The 12100-nt window shown below is 40.5% G+C and overlaps 2 protein-coding genes across 2 annotated transcripts in view; both read right to left on the minus strand.

Moving 5' to 3' along the window:
* Nucleotides 1-5758, minus strand: part of LOC118113477 (frizzled-3) — a 31961-nt gene extending 26203 nt beyond the window's left edge. Inside the window, 2 exon segments of the mRNA XM_035163265.2 lie at nt 3829-4666; nt 5608-5758. Of these exon segments, the coding sequence (XP_035019156.2) occupies nt 3829-4224 (396 nt within the window). The 5' untranslated portion in view covers nt 4225-4666; nt 5608-5758.
* A 2766-nt stretch (nt 5759-8524) lies between these two features.
* LOC118113871 (keratinocyte-associated protein 3) lies at nt 8525-12091 on the minus strand. Its single transcript, XM_035163963.2, has 6 exons — nt 11960-12091; nt 10881-11065; nt 10395-10454; nt 10094-10291; nt 9560-9694; nt 8525-9314 (listed from the first exon to the last, which is right to left on the minus strand). The coding sequence occupies exons 1-6, from the start codon at nt 11988-11990 to the stop codon at nt 9243-9245; spliced, it is 681 nt and encodes a 226-aa protein (XP_035019854.1). The 5' UTR covers nt 11991-12091; the 3' UTR covers nt 8525-9242.
* Nucleotides 12092-12100: the final 9 nt, after the last annotated feature.

Genomic DNA, 12100 nt, shown 5'->3' on the forward strand with positions numbered 1-12100 from the left:
ACACACACACACACACACACACACACACACACACACACACACACACACACACACACACACACAATATGAGTATTCAGTCAGTCCTTAGCCCAACTCAGCAATTACAAAAAAGAAAAAAAAGATCTATACATGAAACCTGTCACTCAAACATTGAATAAACGAGGCCTCACATGTTAATCATTTCAAACACTTGAGGATATTCCATTTTTGGCTTAGCTTGGAATCTAAAAGGAAGAAGGAGAAAGGCAATATTTCCAGTGTCAGTCAAGACTGAGGATTCACCAAGGTCATATCACCACAATAGAGGATTTTTTCAACCCAGGGCTTGAATGTGTCTCAACCTATGATTGAAAGACGAATCACAACAACATGTTAGCATCATGACTAGAAGGATCAATCTACTACGGGAGAAAGACAAGAGAGCTTTGCCACTGAGGCAGAGCAAATATTCATCGTGTGATATGACCTAAAAACAACAGCTGCCGACAATGGCTCCAGTTCAGTTAAGGAATCTGCAATACGACAGGCCAGTCTGGCAGCAGTTGTTTTTTACAACGAGTAAAACACACAAACAGAAAAACTAATTGATGTTTCTGAATCCCTCATCATCTCCACTGTCCCTTTCTGAAAAACGTCTGTACTTGAAAAGCCATACTACATTGTAGGGCATATTATAAATTAGATCTGGCTTCAGAGGCCTCATCTTTATAGATAAAAAGCCTCTGAGTGTAAGCAAGGATTTTAGCTTTAATGTTGTAAAACTAAGCAAACACTAATGTTGATGGACAGACTAACGAAAATCAGGAACTCTCAAACAAATGTCACAAATTTTCTATACAAATCCATTTGGATTTCACCAAACCACAATAAAAATAGAATAGCACTCAGTATAGTGCACACCTCCACCAAGGCCCAACAGTCCGCTTGATTTAAATCCAACTGTACCAAATTGATCAGTCCCCTAAATATGCCGGAGCTTTTTCATCAAGATCTCTCTATCGATTCTTTAGAAATTCATAAAAATGTCAACAACAAAAAACACCCTATCTTGCAATGTTTAAAAAAGTATAAAACATTCCTTGATCCGCCTCCTGTTCCGCATTCCACACCAAAATGACTGGGTTCTTCCCTGAAGCATACCACATCCTTCCACCAAGCTCCGTGGAAAACTGTTCAGTTGTGTTTGTGTCATCTTGCTTACAAACAAACATGCAAATCATCCATCAAACAAATGGACAGGGGTGAAAACATTCTTTATATGGACACGTAGGAATATGCAGAATTAACTAGAAATAGTTTTTTTCTGCTGGAAATCATTTAAATATCCCATTTCCCATTGATAGTTTTCTACTGCAACATGCAACGGAAATATTAGTTTTAATTAAATGTGGATATTCTATATTATCTAAACATGACAATACAACAATAACCTTGTAGATGTTAATTACTAAAGCACGACGTGAAAGAAAATGTGGAATCCTTACAAAAAACACGAGATTTTTTTAGACCAGTAACAGATTCGCTTGAACACTCATACCAAGATGTGGATGCATGTCTCGGTTGCTCTGTACACACACACACACACAAGTTGGTATTATGCAGCCAGTGTCCCATGAGATATATTATTACATTTCCACCAGGGTTCCCACCAGGACTTCCATGCCTGGTCAAAGCAGACCAGAGCAGGAACACTAACGGGGCTCATGTTGCTACACAACCATCTTCAGAAAGCTGTCTCTTCCATGACTGGAGGGACGGAGGGTGTCAGTTACTTCTTATTCTGGGTCAAATCAAGTTCAACAACAGATGCCTCTCACAATCCCTGACACAGCGTGTTTTGACATGACATTGGGGAATTGACTTGATTTAAACATTTGCATGGTCCTTAATGTGCCGAGTGAATCCTATAACAATAGGGTTGTCAGCACCTTAGAAAACCCACTGAGCAGATTCAAAATGCGTTGCTCTCTATTCGAAATATAGCTGTTGAACTGTTAAAGCTGCATCTTCATCCACTATTCTCTAAAGGGAGCAAAAAAGGAGGATCTGACACTTGTGATCTTGACAGTCTCCTGCACTGCAAAATGTTGAAAAACCTGTTCTGTGATTAAATATTCATGTAACAGCACATCAAATTTAGGCATGATCTTTTGACTGATTCATCTAACATGGGAAAACATTAACATTTAACTCAAAATAAAAATCTTTCAAGATTAAACACGCAAAGTGCACAGGGAGCGGTGGCCTTGTCAAAATTCATCTGCTTTTCAACAGGGGTAATATAATATGCCAACTACGAACAGCTGGGGGCAGATTTATTTCATTGGATATTTGCTATCCTTCTGTGTTCCTTCAAACCATCAACACAGTTGCATGGTAGCCAAAACATGGCTCACGCTATGCCAGCCCGTACTGTATGTGTAGTGGGACGGACATCTACAGACATTTGAATGGATGAAGACACAGATAGATGTGTTAAAATAAAAGGTCCGGATATTGAATTATCTCAACCTGACTTGGCCTCTAAAACAGGCTGGGTCTTGCCTGTAGGGATCTTGTCTCTCTGTTTATTCTTTGTTTGAAAAGAAATTATCTTCTTTTACAGATCCGAAATTACTAGGTAGCCCTACAGTAGTTTAATCAAACGAACACACCCAAACGTGTCCAGATCCCATAGACAGTACTGACAAACACTTAACTGCAAACAGGTAATTACGTTTCGTTATTGAGCAACACCTTGCTCTGCGCACTCCCTCCCTATCTGGGGAGTAACAAAGGAGTAGGAAAAAGAGGTAACATGATAAAGATGGATAGTTTGTGTCAGTACTGCACTCAGACTGTGTGCAACACTGCATTTCCCCCCTTCTTTTCCTTAAAACCAATGCTTTGGAATTATCAGTCACACAAGCACCTCATTGTAATTTATATTTTTCTGAAACTGCTGCTTCTCAGATGGCAACTTCTGTCTTATCAGCTACTGTTCACATTCAATAAAAACTCATGAGTGTGTGAGTGAGTCCATACATTCATCTTTGTCTACATGAGCAGTAACGTGTGCTGAGAAGATGGAGCTGTAACGTGAGGAGGCTACACTGACTGTCACCTTTTTCTCGGGTGTTTCACTGCTCCTGTCAACTCTTTGATATTCCACGCCTATGTGAAAAGCCCCTTCACAACAAGCGTGCTTCCATGTAGACAATTTGTTCTGGAATCTTAAAAAAAAAAACCATTGTGTGAGATTCATTTGTATCTGTGCAAACCTTTGCTGTATTCTGAGGATAAAGGATATGGGTAATTTGTAGGTTGATAGGGTGTAGTGTGTTATGCTTGCGGGGGATGTAATAAAATACACTCAAATTACAAACCTGCTTTGATCCAGTACATTAAAATCACTAATCTGCCTGAGGTGGATTTAGTTATGATATATATATATATATATATATATAGAGTTTAATATCTTTTGACCTTAGGCCACAATATTTTTTATTTAAAATTGTCAATGAATTTAACATGTCAGATACGATGGTTTCTGAGCTACACTCGTCTCTGACATGGTCTGTTTACACTGTATGTGAGCTTCTTTTGTCCTCAGCAGGTGTGACACTACAATGTGAAACAGCAGGCAGTCGCTTTGTGGATGTTTCTTTTTGTCACCAAGACAAAGAAATATGTACATTTGCAGTAAATGGTAAATTTATATTCTGCTTCAATGTGTATGTTTTATGAGCACTGTGTAATCTTAGAAGCAGCTATCAAATTTCCCCATGTGCTGTGATACTGATACATGCAGCATGCACTGCCTGAATGACACACACACAAACAACCTACCTCCATGGCCAGAGCGGCCGTCTGCTGGTCATAGTGGTTCAGTAGATTGGGCATGAAGGTGGTGTTGTAAGGCAGATCCTGGCACATTCTCAGCTTGATGGGCTCACAGCTGAACTCACTGTGGCTCTCTACAGACTCCATGTGAATGGACAGAGCGGGTGTAACCAGGGAGAGGAGTAGTAGGACCATAGAGATGAGGGGGAAAGACAAACAGACAGATACTCGCTGTCTGCAGTAGACTGTTGTCGTTTGGGAAAACCAGTCTTTCACACATCCTCTTCCAACTTGCGTCTTAATGTCCGACATTTCTCCACGGTGGCTCATACTGGTGACTTCCTCATCGCCCAGAAGGTCACTGAATGACATGCTGAATTTATTTCTAAAGTTCCTTAACATGAGAAGCAGTTGAGTCCGCAGAGGAGGTGGGTACACTCGGGAAATAGACCCCCAGCATCACATGCGGCAGAGTATAAATTCATCTGTAGGCCATGGATGAATTTAAATATTTCAAAATGTTAGTTATTTCTCAGTCAAAAATAACATGATGCCTCTCCATTTCCTGGTGCTCCCACGGTCAAACACAGATTCCTTTTGTTCCATCCCCAAACTGGGAGCATGTCCCTGGAATAACAGACGTCTGCTGGGGCTCTCTGTTGAGTGTCTCTTCCTTTCCTCACTCTTGCTGTTTCAAGTAATATTTTGAAGAATCACCTGAGATCCAGAGTCCACATCCATATGTCACCATCCTCCACAGGAGCTTGTTGATTCCTCTGCAAGTCCCAAAATGCTGCCTTTCCACATGCAGTTGCCACACTGGATTGGATTCATCAAGCAGGTCCTGCAGGTTTAGAAAAGAAGACACAAAGCCTGATCAAAACAAGCAGAGAGAGAGAGAGATGGTTTGCATGGAGTAAAGTTGCACTGTATCAGGTTTGGTCTCTGATCTGCCACACCCTTGTTCCTACACGAGTCAGGATTAAAACACCTGGTGAGAGGTCTCTGAAACAACGTGGCAGACTGTTTGAGAGTCTAAAAAAAAGGCGCAGTGTCACATTATCTCCACGTCTTCACCGCCTGCAGACTAATGAAGACACGTTCAAAGCAAACCACGACAACTAGCGCCTGTTTGAAGAGGCGGACGCTGCACCTGCGGAGGACCGGACACTCCCCCGCTCTCATGTTTGTGTGAGGTTGGCCGGGCAACAGTCGCGCTGCCCCGCGATGTTTCACACTCCAGGGCTCGGTGTCTTTACGGTTCACTTCGCAGAACTAACTTCAGGGAGGAATAAAAGCTCGGCGAATAAAACATGGCGGTTCAAATAAACAAATGCAGGCGCTCTGTTATTAAGTTTGAACTTACACCTGCGTCAAAAGGCTCAGTCGACCATTACGCGCGAGCTACCCTGGTAGCAAGTTAGCTAGCGTTAACGTTACCGATAACGGATATCGATAATAAAAGGAACACGGTCAATGTAAACGTCCCCACTGCTGTTTCCTGTTCGGCCAGGAGCAGCTTTTAAAGCACAAACCTTTCAAATGTGGGCGTCCTCGCTGCACCGAGGACAGAACCACACACGGTGACAAGCCGGGGGGGGGGATCACCGCGGAGAGAGCGTATCAATCCTGGGGAGCTGAGAGTGTGTGTCACCGCAGCGTCTTCAGCCCCGCAGCGCGCTGTTCGTGCACATGATCCAGAGTCTGACTGGCTTTCCCCCGAAAATGGACGATATGAACGAATCGCACACTTCCTCTGTGACCTCCCATGTGTGAACAGCTCACCTGGTTTAAAGGGCAGCGGGCGGTTGGGGCGCTGCTCCGCCGGCTCCGCTCACTGCAGCACCGCGCTGCCGCTCCTCGGTTTGCAGCTGGTTCCCTGCAGCGTGCAGACCACACATCGTGACCGCGGATTCAGCGTGGCCGCGCAGACACGCGACAAAACGGTCCCCAGTGGACGTGTTGCATGGACTGTGTGCACCACAGTATTAACACACACAGATACTGGGGGTTTTGTGTGCAGGAAAAAAATGTGCACGTTGTGTATTTAATCTTAATAAAGACAGAATTTTAATTATGATCTGCAATTTGCTGTTTTGTGGACAACACAAAGCTTCAGCAGCAATGCCGGCTGTGTATGTTTGTGTTTTTCATATTTCTCCCTGCTTTAAGGGCCTGATTCGAAGGGGGGTTATTTATGAATAATAATATTGATGCATCCACCTTTGTTTGACATTCAGATGTGCTCTACCGTGTTAATGCATTAAATGGCGCGCATGTGACTACAGTGCATTTATGTGTACTTCAATCCTCTATGGCTCCAGAGCCAGCAGGGGTTCATGCATCATTCTCAAGGTCACATAAAAGCCATTTTGTGGGTTAAATGGGATCCAGCCTGGGATGCACAAATCACACAACAGCGTGTGAAGAAGCACTACACTCAACAAAGATAGTGGAAACAGAAGGGCTGGAGATACTAACTCACTCATGGTGCTCAGTGGAGGGACAGTTTTCCTTTAACAAGATAAAAAACACATAAATGCATTTGCTGCTTCAAAACCATAAAACAAAATCACGAAATGAACAATAAAGACCCCCATTAGTTTTTAAAAAGCAATGTTCAATCAACATCACAAAATACACGGTTTGAGAGTCTACAGCTTCACTGAATAAAGGAGAAAGATTAGTAACTGTTTAGGTAACAATTTACCTTGTTTTGAAACAAACAATAGAACCAGCAAAGGTTTTGGATTATCCATTTAACCACTATAAGTATTTCACAAATGTAATCACTCAAATGATGAAAATGTTTAAGAAATTATGAACATTCCCTGTTGACCGTATATCAACAGTGCATCAATATATAGTATGCACTGAACATATAAAGTAATTACTGAATTTTTATTATGTTCTAGATCCATTAAATTCAATGACAGATTTACAGTAGAGAGAGGGAGACAGTCGAGCAAAGGTTCAGTCTTCAATTCCATTTATTTCAAGAAAATAACACAAGCTCAGGGATAGTGTATGTCATAATGATACCATTTGCTAAATAAATGATTTGATTATATTAAGATCATTGTGGAAAAAAAAAAATATTAGGGTAAAATTATAAATGAATTACATTCTCTAAACCTTAGCAATGGGACATCTATTATTTCCATAACAATGTCCAAGAGCCAAATGAAAATGCACTTAACAAAATGATAATACATTCATTGAATATCATGTCACATGACTTGAGATCACTTCATTCCTCCCGATATAATAATAAATTTGAAATATCCTAAGACACATCATATTCATCCTGTGATTTCAAATTGAACCTTCATTATTTTTTAGTGTGACATCATTGCAATGCCGACTGAAACAGCCACAAAGACATGTTGTGATGATATCACTCGACACTATGTCAATATTTATCCCTTACAGCCTCAGGATTAGTGCTTCGTGCTATGATTCCCTTCCACACGATTGAGCACGGCATTAGATTAACCGTTTCATGGCTGATCTGATCTGATCCTCTCTGTCGTTGGGTTGTGGGTGGGTGGGTAGGGGGGTGTGGGCTGAGGCTGCTGGCCCACATACTGGTTAAACCTCTTAAAATGACCCCACTTGACATTAAACCCACAACATATACTGTGCAGAGGCGCTCAGTCCATAAACATCTAAGCTGCAGTTCAGTTTGATTTAAATTCTGGGGTAAAGAGCATCTTTATAAAAACATAATTTTAATACCCCCACTCCACTGCTTTTTAGCAATCTGGACTGTGTGATGAGACCTATGGTGAATCTAGGTCCTTAATTCAAAAATTCTGACCGTAGCTCTCAATTGTTTAATCATTTGATCACTCCATTCGTTTTCACAGATTGTCAATAATTTTTTGTGAAATTCAATAATTCTAGCACCAAGTTAAAAAATAATGTATTTGGATAAAAATTAAGAATGAAAAAGTACAAAAAACAAACAAACATGAAAGGTAGTACAGTTGCTGTATCTTTGGCATGTTCATCATTAGCCACAGTGGATGCTAATGAACATTTATGAACACTTTTGATTATCTAACAATATAAACTAAAAGCATGTTTAATCTAGTTTGAAGATAAAAGCTGTATTAAAAATAATTTGGTATTTTATTGCATCACACACTTTACATGACATTAATTCACATTGCAGTTACCTCCACTGAAGAGGTTATGTTTTCCTCTGCATTTGATTGTTTATCTGTCTGTGTGTTAGTTAGCAGAACAACGCAAAAACTAGTGGAAGGATTACCACGGAAATAAGTGGGAATATGCAATATGGGTCAAGAAGAAAGTATTTACATTTTGGTGCAGATCCAGATAGGAAGGCCGATTCAGGAATTTTTCTTAACTCTCTTTAGCATAGCAAGATTTCAAAATTTTGTTGATGTCTCAGAAAAATTATTAACGATTCTTGATGAAAATAATCAGACATGTTAAAGGGAGTAATATTAATGAGTGTGTGCAATTTGGTGCCGATCCAAATAAAAATCTGGATCTAGTGAATTTAAAGGTGGTTACATAAAGTGACTGATGGGCCTCCTTGGCATTGGTATGCATTCTCTAAAGGCCATTCTCATTTACCAATGTGCATTAGTGGCTAAGATGAAATGTGTTATTTGTGAATATATGTGTTATTTGTGAATATATGTAGACAAACGATGAGTATGGTTACATCTCCAATACAAAATAATTTTTAATCAGGGCCAACAGTTAAAATATAATACATACACTTAACAATAAACAGTTGATTAAACAGATAATAAACATATTTGGCTGAAATGTAATGTAAAGGTTTATACGAGCTAAAATAATCCTGAACTCAGCTCAAATATTCATACTTTTGCATGAAATGAAATTGGACTTTCTTCATGAACAAAGCTTTGTTCTTATATACTTCATATAAAAAAAGACATGCTTGGCATAACATACCTGGTGGTGCAGAACCCAAACAGCCAAGGAGGGATACTGATGAGACTGAAAAGATTACTGATATCATACTGTAGCTTCCACACTGAATCTACACTTTGGAATGCAAAAGCTTAACATACAGATGTGGTTTTTTTATGTGGCACTGTAAATTAATTTATAACTTATAGGTTTCATCAGGCACATATAGACTAGATGAAATCAGCTGCCTTCTCACAGCTGTGCAAAGAAGATAAACAGTTTGGTTTATATATGTTTGGTAACCCATCTGTGAATCAGGCTTCATTACACCACAAAGCAAGAACTAGACTCGTAGAACTGATTCCACCGCTGCTCCACTGTGACACTCACCCAGCTGAATACAGGGCAAAATGTGCTAGTCTGAATAGAGGTGCAGTGATGGCTTTTGGGTTTTGGCTGTGCGTGCCTACATGGAGTTATATCCTTCCTGAATGGTTTTTGTTCAGTTAGGCATCGGGGTTGAGGGGCTGTCCCATCAGACGTTGGCTATGGGCAGAGCGCTCAGCCTCTTCCTCCAACTGGAAGAGAGAATGATGGGATGAAGAATGAATTGATGAGAACACATTGTTTCACTCTGTGAGTGAGTCAGTGAGTGTGATTGTTTTTTCCTTTGACCTACAGTGACTGATCAGGTGGGAGAAGATATCTGTGGACAATTGTATGTGTGTGTTTGACTGTGACCAAGTGTGTGCATGTCTTAATCAAACAGACATTCAGACACACACCACAGATACATCCCTTCAGTATATCTACAGAGACACACCTGCTCTTTGATGTAGCTGTTGCCACAGGGTGCCAGCCCCCTGAGAGCCAGTCCAACAATGAAGCACCAGAGAGACAGTCCAACCTCAACCGCTGACAGGATAGCACACGGAACCCACAATGACAGGGTGGTGTCCTACGAGACAGAAAGTTGTGGAGACATGGAATATAAAGAAATAAAGTAACACTACAAGGTTGAGCACTTGCTTCAAAAGTTGCGACTTTAACTATAAAAAACATTAATCATTAACTTTCACTCTCTTTTTATAGCATCAAATAAATAATTAATACCATACTTACCGGAAAAATGAACACAAACAAACATCAGTATAATAAGAACTACCTAAATTACAGAAACCATCTTTGAGAAAAATGTATTTGCGATCGAAACCCTTTGACATTACATTGGGGGAGCAGTCATGTCCATCTTTATAAACAGTCTATGGTAAAAAAAAAAAACTAAGGTGAAGGAAGCAGAAGGATAGAGTAGAGCTTTTTAAATAGAGGCAATTGTAAAAGGAAAGTTTACACTCACATAAATTCGTGTTGTATCGAAAGGGCACTGGGCACTGACTGGTGACCGAGCGTTGATGGGCACCTGTGTGTCGTTGCACCCCAGCATCAAACCTTGACCACTCTGGGCAACAGTGATACCAATAGCAAGGAGGAGACCTGTGCAGCACGCCACTGAGAGCAGGGCGTTCAGGAATGACACAATCAGAAGTCCTATTTGCTGGAGACACAGAGACAACATCACATATACAGAGAAAAGGAGGTTAGACGGATGAGTGACGGAAGTGACCAGACCAGTTGTTGAGAAAAAATCTAATTCTTACCAGCTTTAACACGTGGATGTTTCTTGACACCACAATGGCAATAATTCCACTGGCAATGCTCTGTAATTTGAAATGACAACATGAAGTTGGCGTGTATTTTAAAGAAACATGACATCATTATCATCAACAACAACCGGCAGTATATCTGACACCTCAGTGTAATGAAGTCTGCCCTAAAGCGACAAGTGACTGGTTTGAAAAACCAGCTCCTTATGAATGGGCAAGTTTAGTCTTGTGCTGACAAAGATTCACAGCTCTTTAACAGAGCTAAAGGAGCAAATGATCTGTAATAGCTGAGTTTACACTTGTAGCTCTGAGAGTCACTGACATGAATGAGGACTGAACATCAGTTTATTCATGAAACATCCATTTCACAGTCAAACATGGACAAAATTGCTTGTCTTTTTAAAGTTCTATAAACCTGACGTTCCTCAGTTTCTTCACCTAATCTGCTCAGATGACTTGGTAGGAACATTATCCACTCACCAGCAGGCCAGAGGTGACAGAGATGATGTTGGCGACAGTGTATTCAGTGGTGATATGCTGACTGGGTCTGGAAATGTGGCGGAGGACATTGCCATGGACAATAGCTCCGAGGATGAAGTTAATATGGCCGACCAGGATGAGAGTTAATCCTTTCTTCATCAGCCTCCTTGGCCCTTTGTCCTTATCTGGAAGACAGACGTACACCACAAGATACTATTAATACAGTTCATAGCAAGATGGCGTGACAGCTTGGAACAGGAAGTATGGAGGAGTTTAATAAACTGCGCCTACATAGCCAATATTTAACACAAAGCAAAACTATTTCTGTTTGCCCAAGACCACTCATTCATTCTGTGTTGTGGCCCAACTGATACAGGATTAGTTTAAAAAGTCGGATAAAGATTCTTTTGGATATAAACAATCTTGATGTCAATATAAAAAAAATAATTTGACTAAGACACACACTAAGCTGATCATTTTACAAGTAAATACATTTACTAGTCAGTATCCTGTTGAGGAAAACCTGCAATATGAACATTATTTCTAAAGTACCTCAAATCAAACTTGAGATGTATACATAACAAATTGTCGTTAATTGTTGGGTGACATGTACACTGATAGCAAAGTATCTACAACAAATTAGGAGCTATTTCATCCATCTAGCTTTAGACTGTGTTGTAGTGTATATTAGAAGATAAATCTCATCGGGTAATATATTTATTCCTTTTTTGAAGAACTTTGTTTCCAGTATACGTTTCATTTGGCGTAGTAAACGTTTGATATGCAGATTTAAGTTGCGGACATACACGAGTAACAGATTCATTTACATACAGAAGCTTCTCTGACTCTGTTCATCTCTCATCGCTGTTATTCACAGAGATGAGAGGAGGTAGAGTCGATATTATCCATCTGTGAGTTACCAGCTCTTATACAGGTCTCACATTCAAAGTGTTAAAAGCGAAACGATGTGAGCCCACCTGCAGGCCTGAGGTCAGATAAACCCACGGAGGGAGAAACACGGAGCTGAGACATTACAGATCGACAGCGAGGAGGAGGAGCACAGGTAACCAAACACTCACCAAACGTGCACATCTCTCTGCTGCGCCACATATTTTCTTTGAATCAAAGCAATATCTGCCAATTCCGTTCAACTCCGGCGACACACAAACACTCCACGGACTGTGTCCACTTCCTGTATGACGTCAGCGAACTCACCTGTG

This window comes from Hippoglossus stenolepis, chromosome 1, assembly GCF_022539355.2.
Source record: "Hippoglossus stenolepis isolate QCI-W04-F060 chromosome 1, HSTE1.2, whole genome shotgun sequence".
NCBI lineage: Eukaryota > Metazoa > Chordata > Actinopteri > Pleuronectiformes > Pleuronectidae > Hippoglossus > Hippoglossus stenolepis.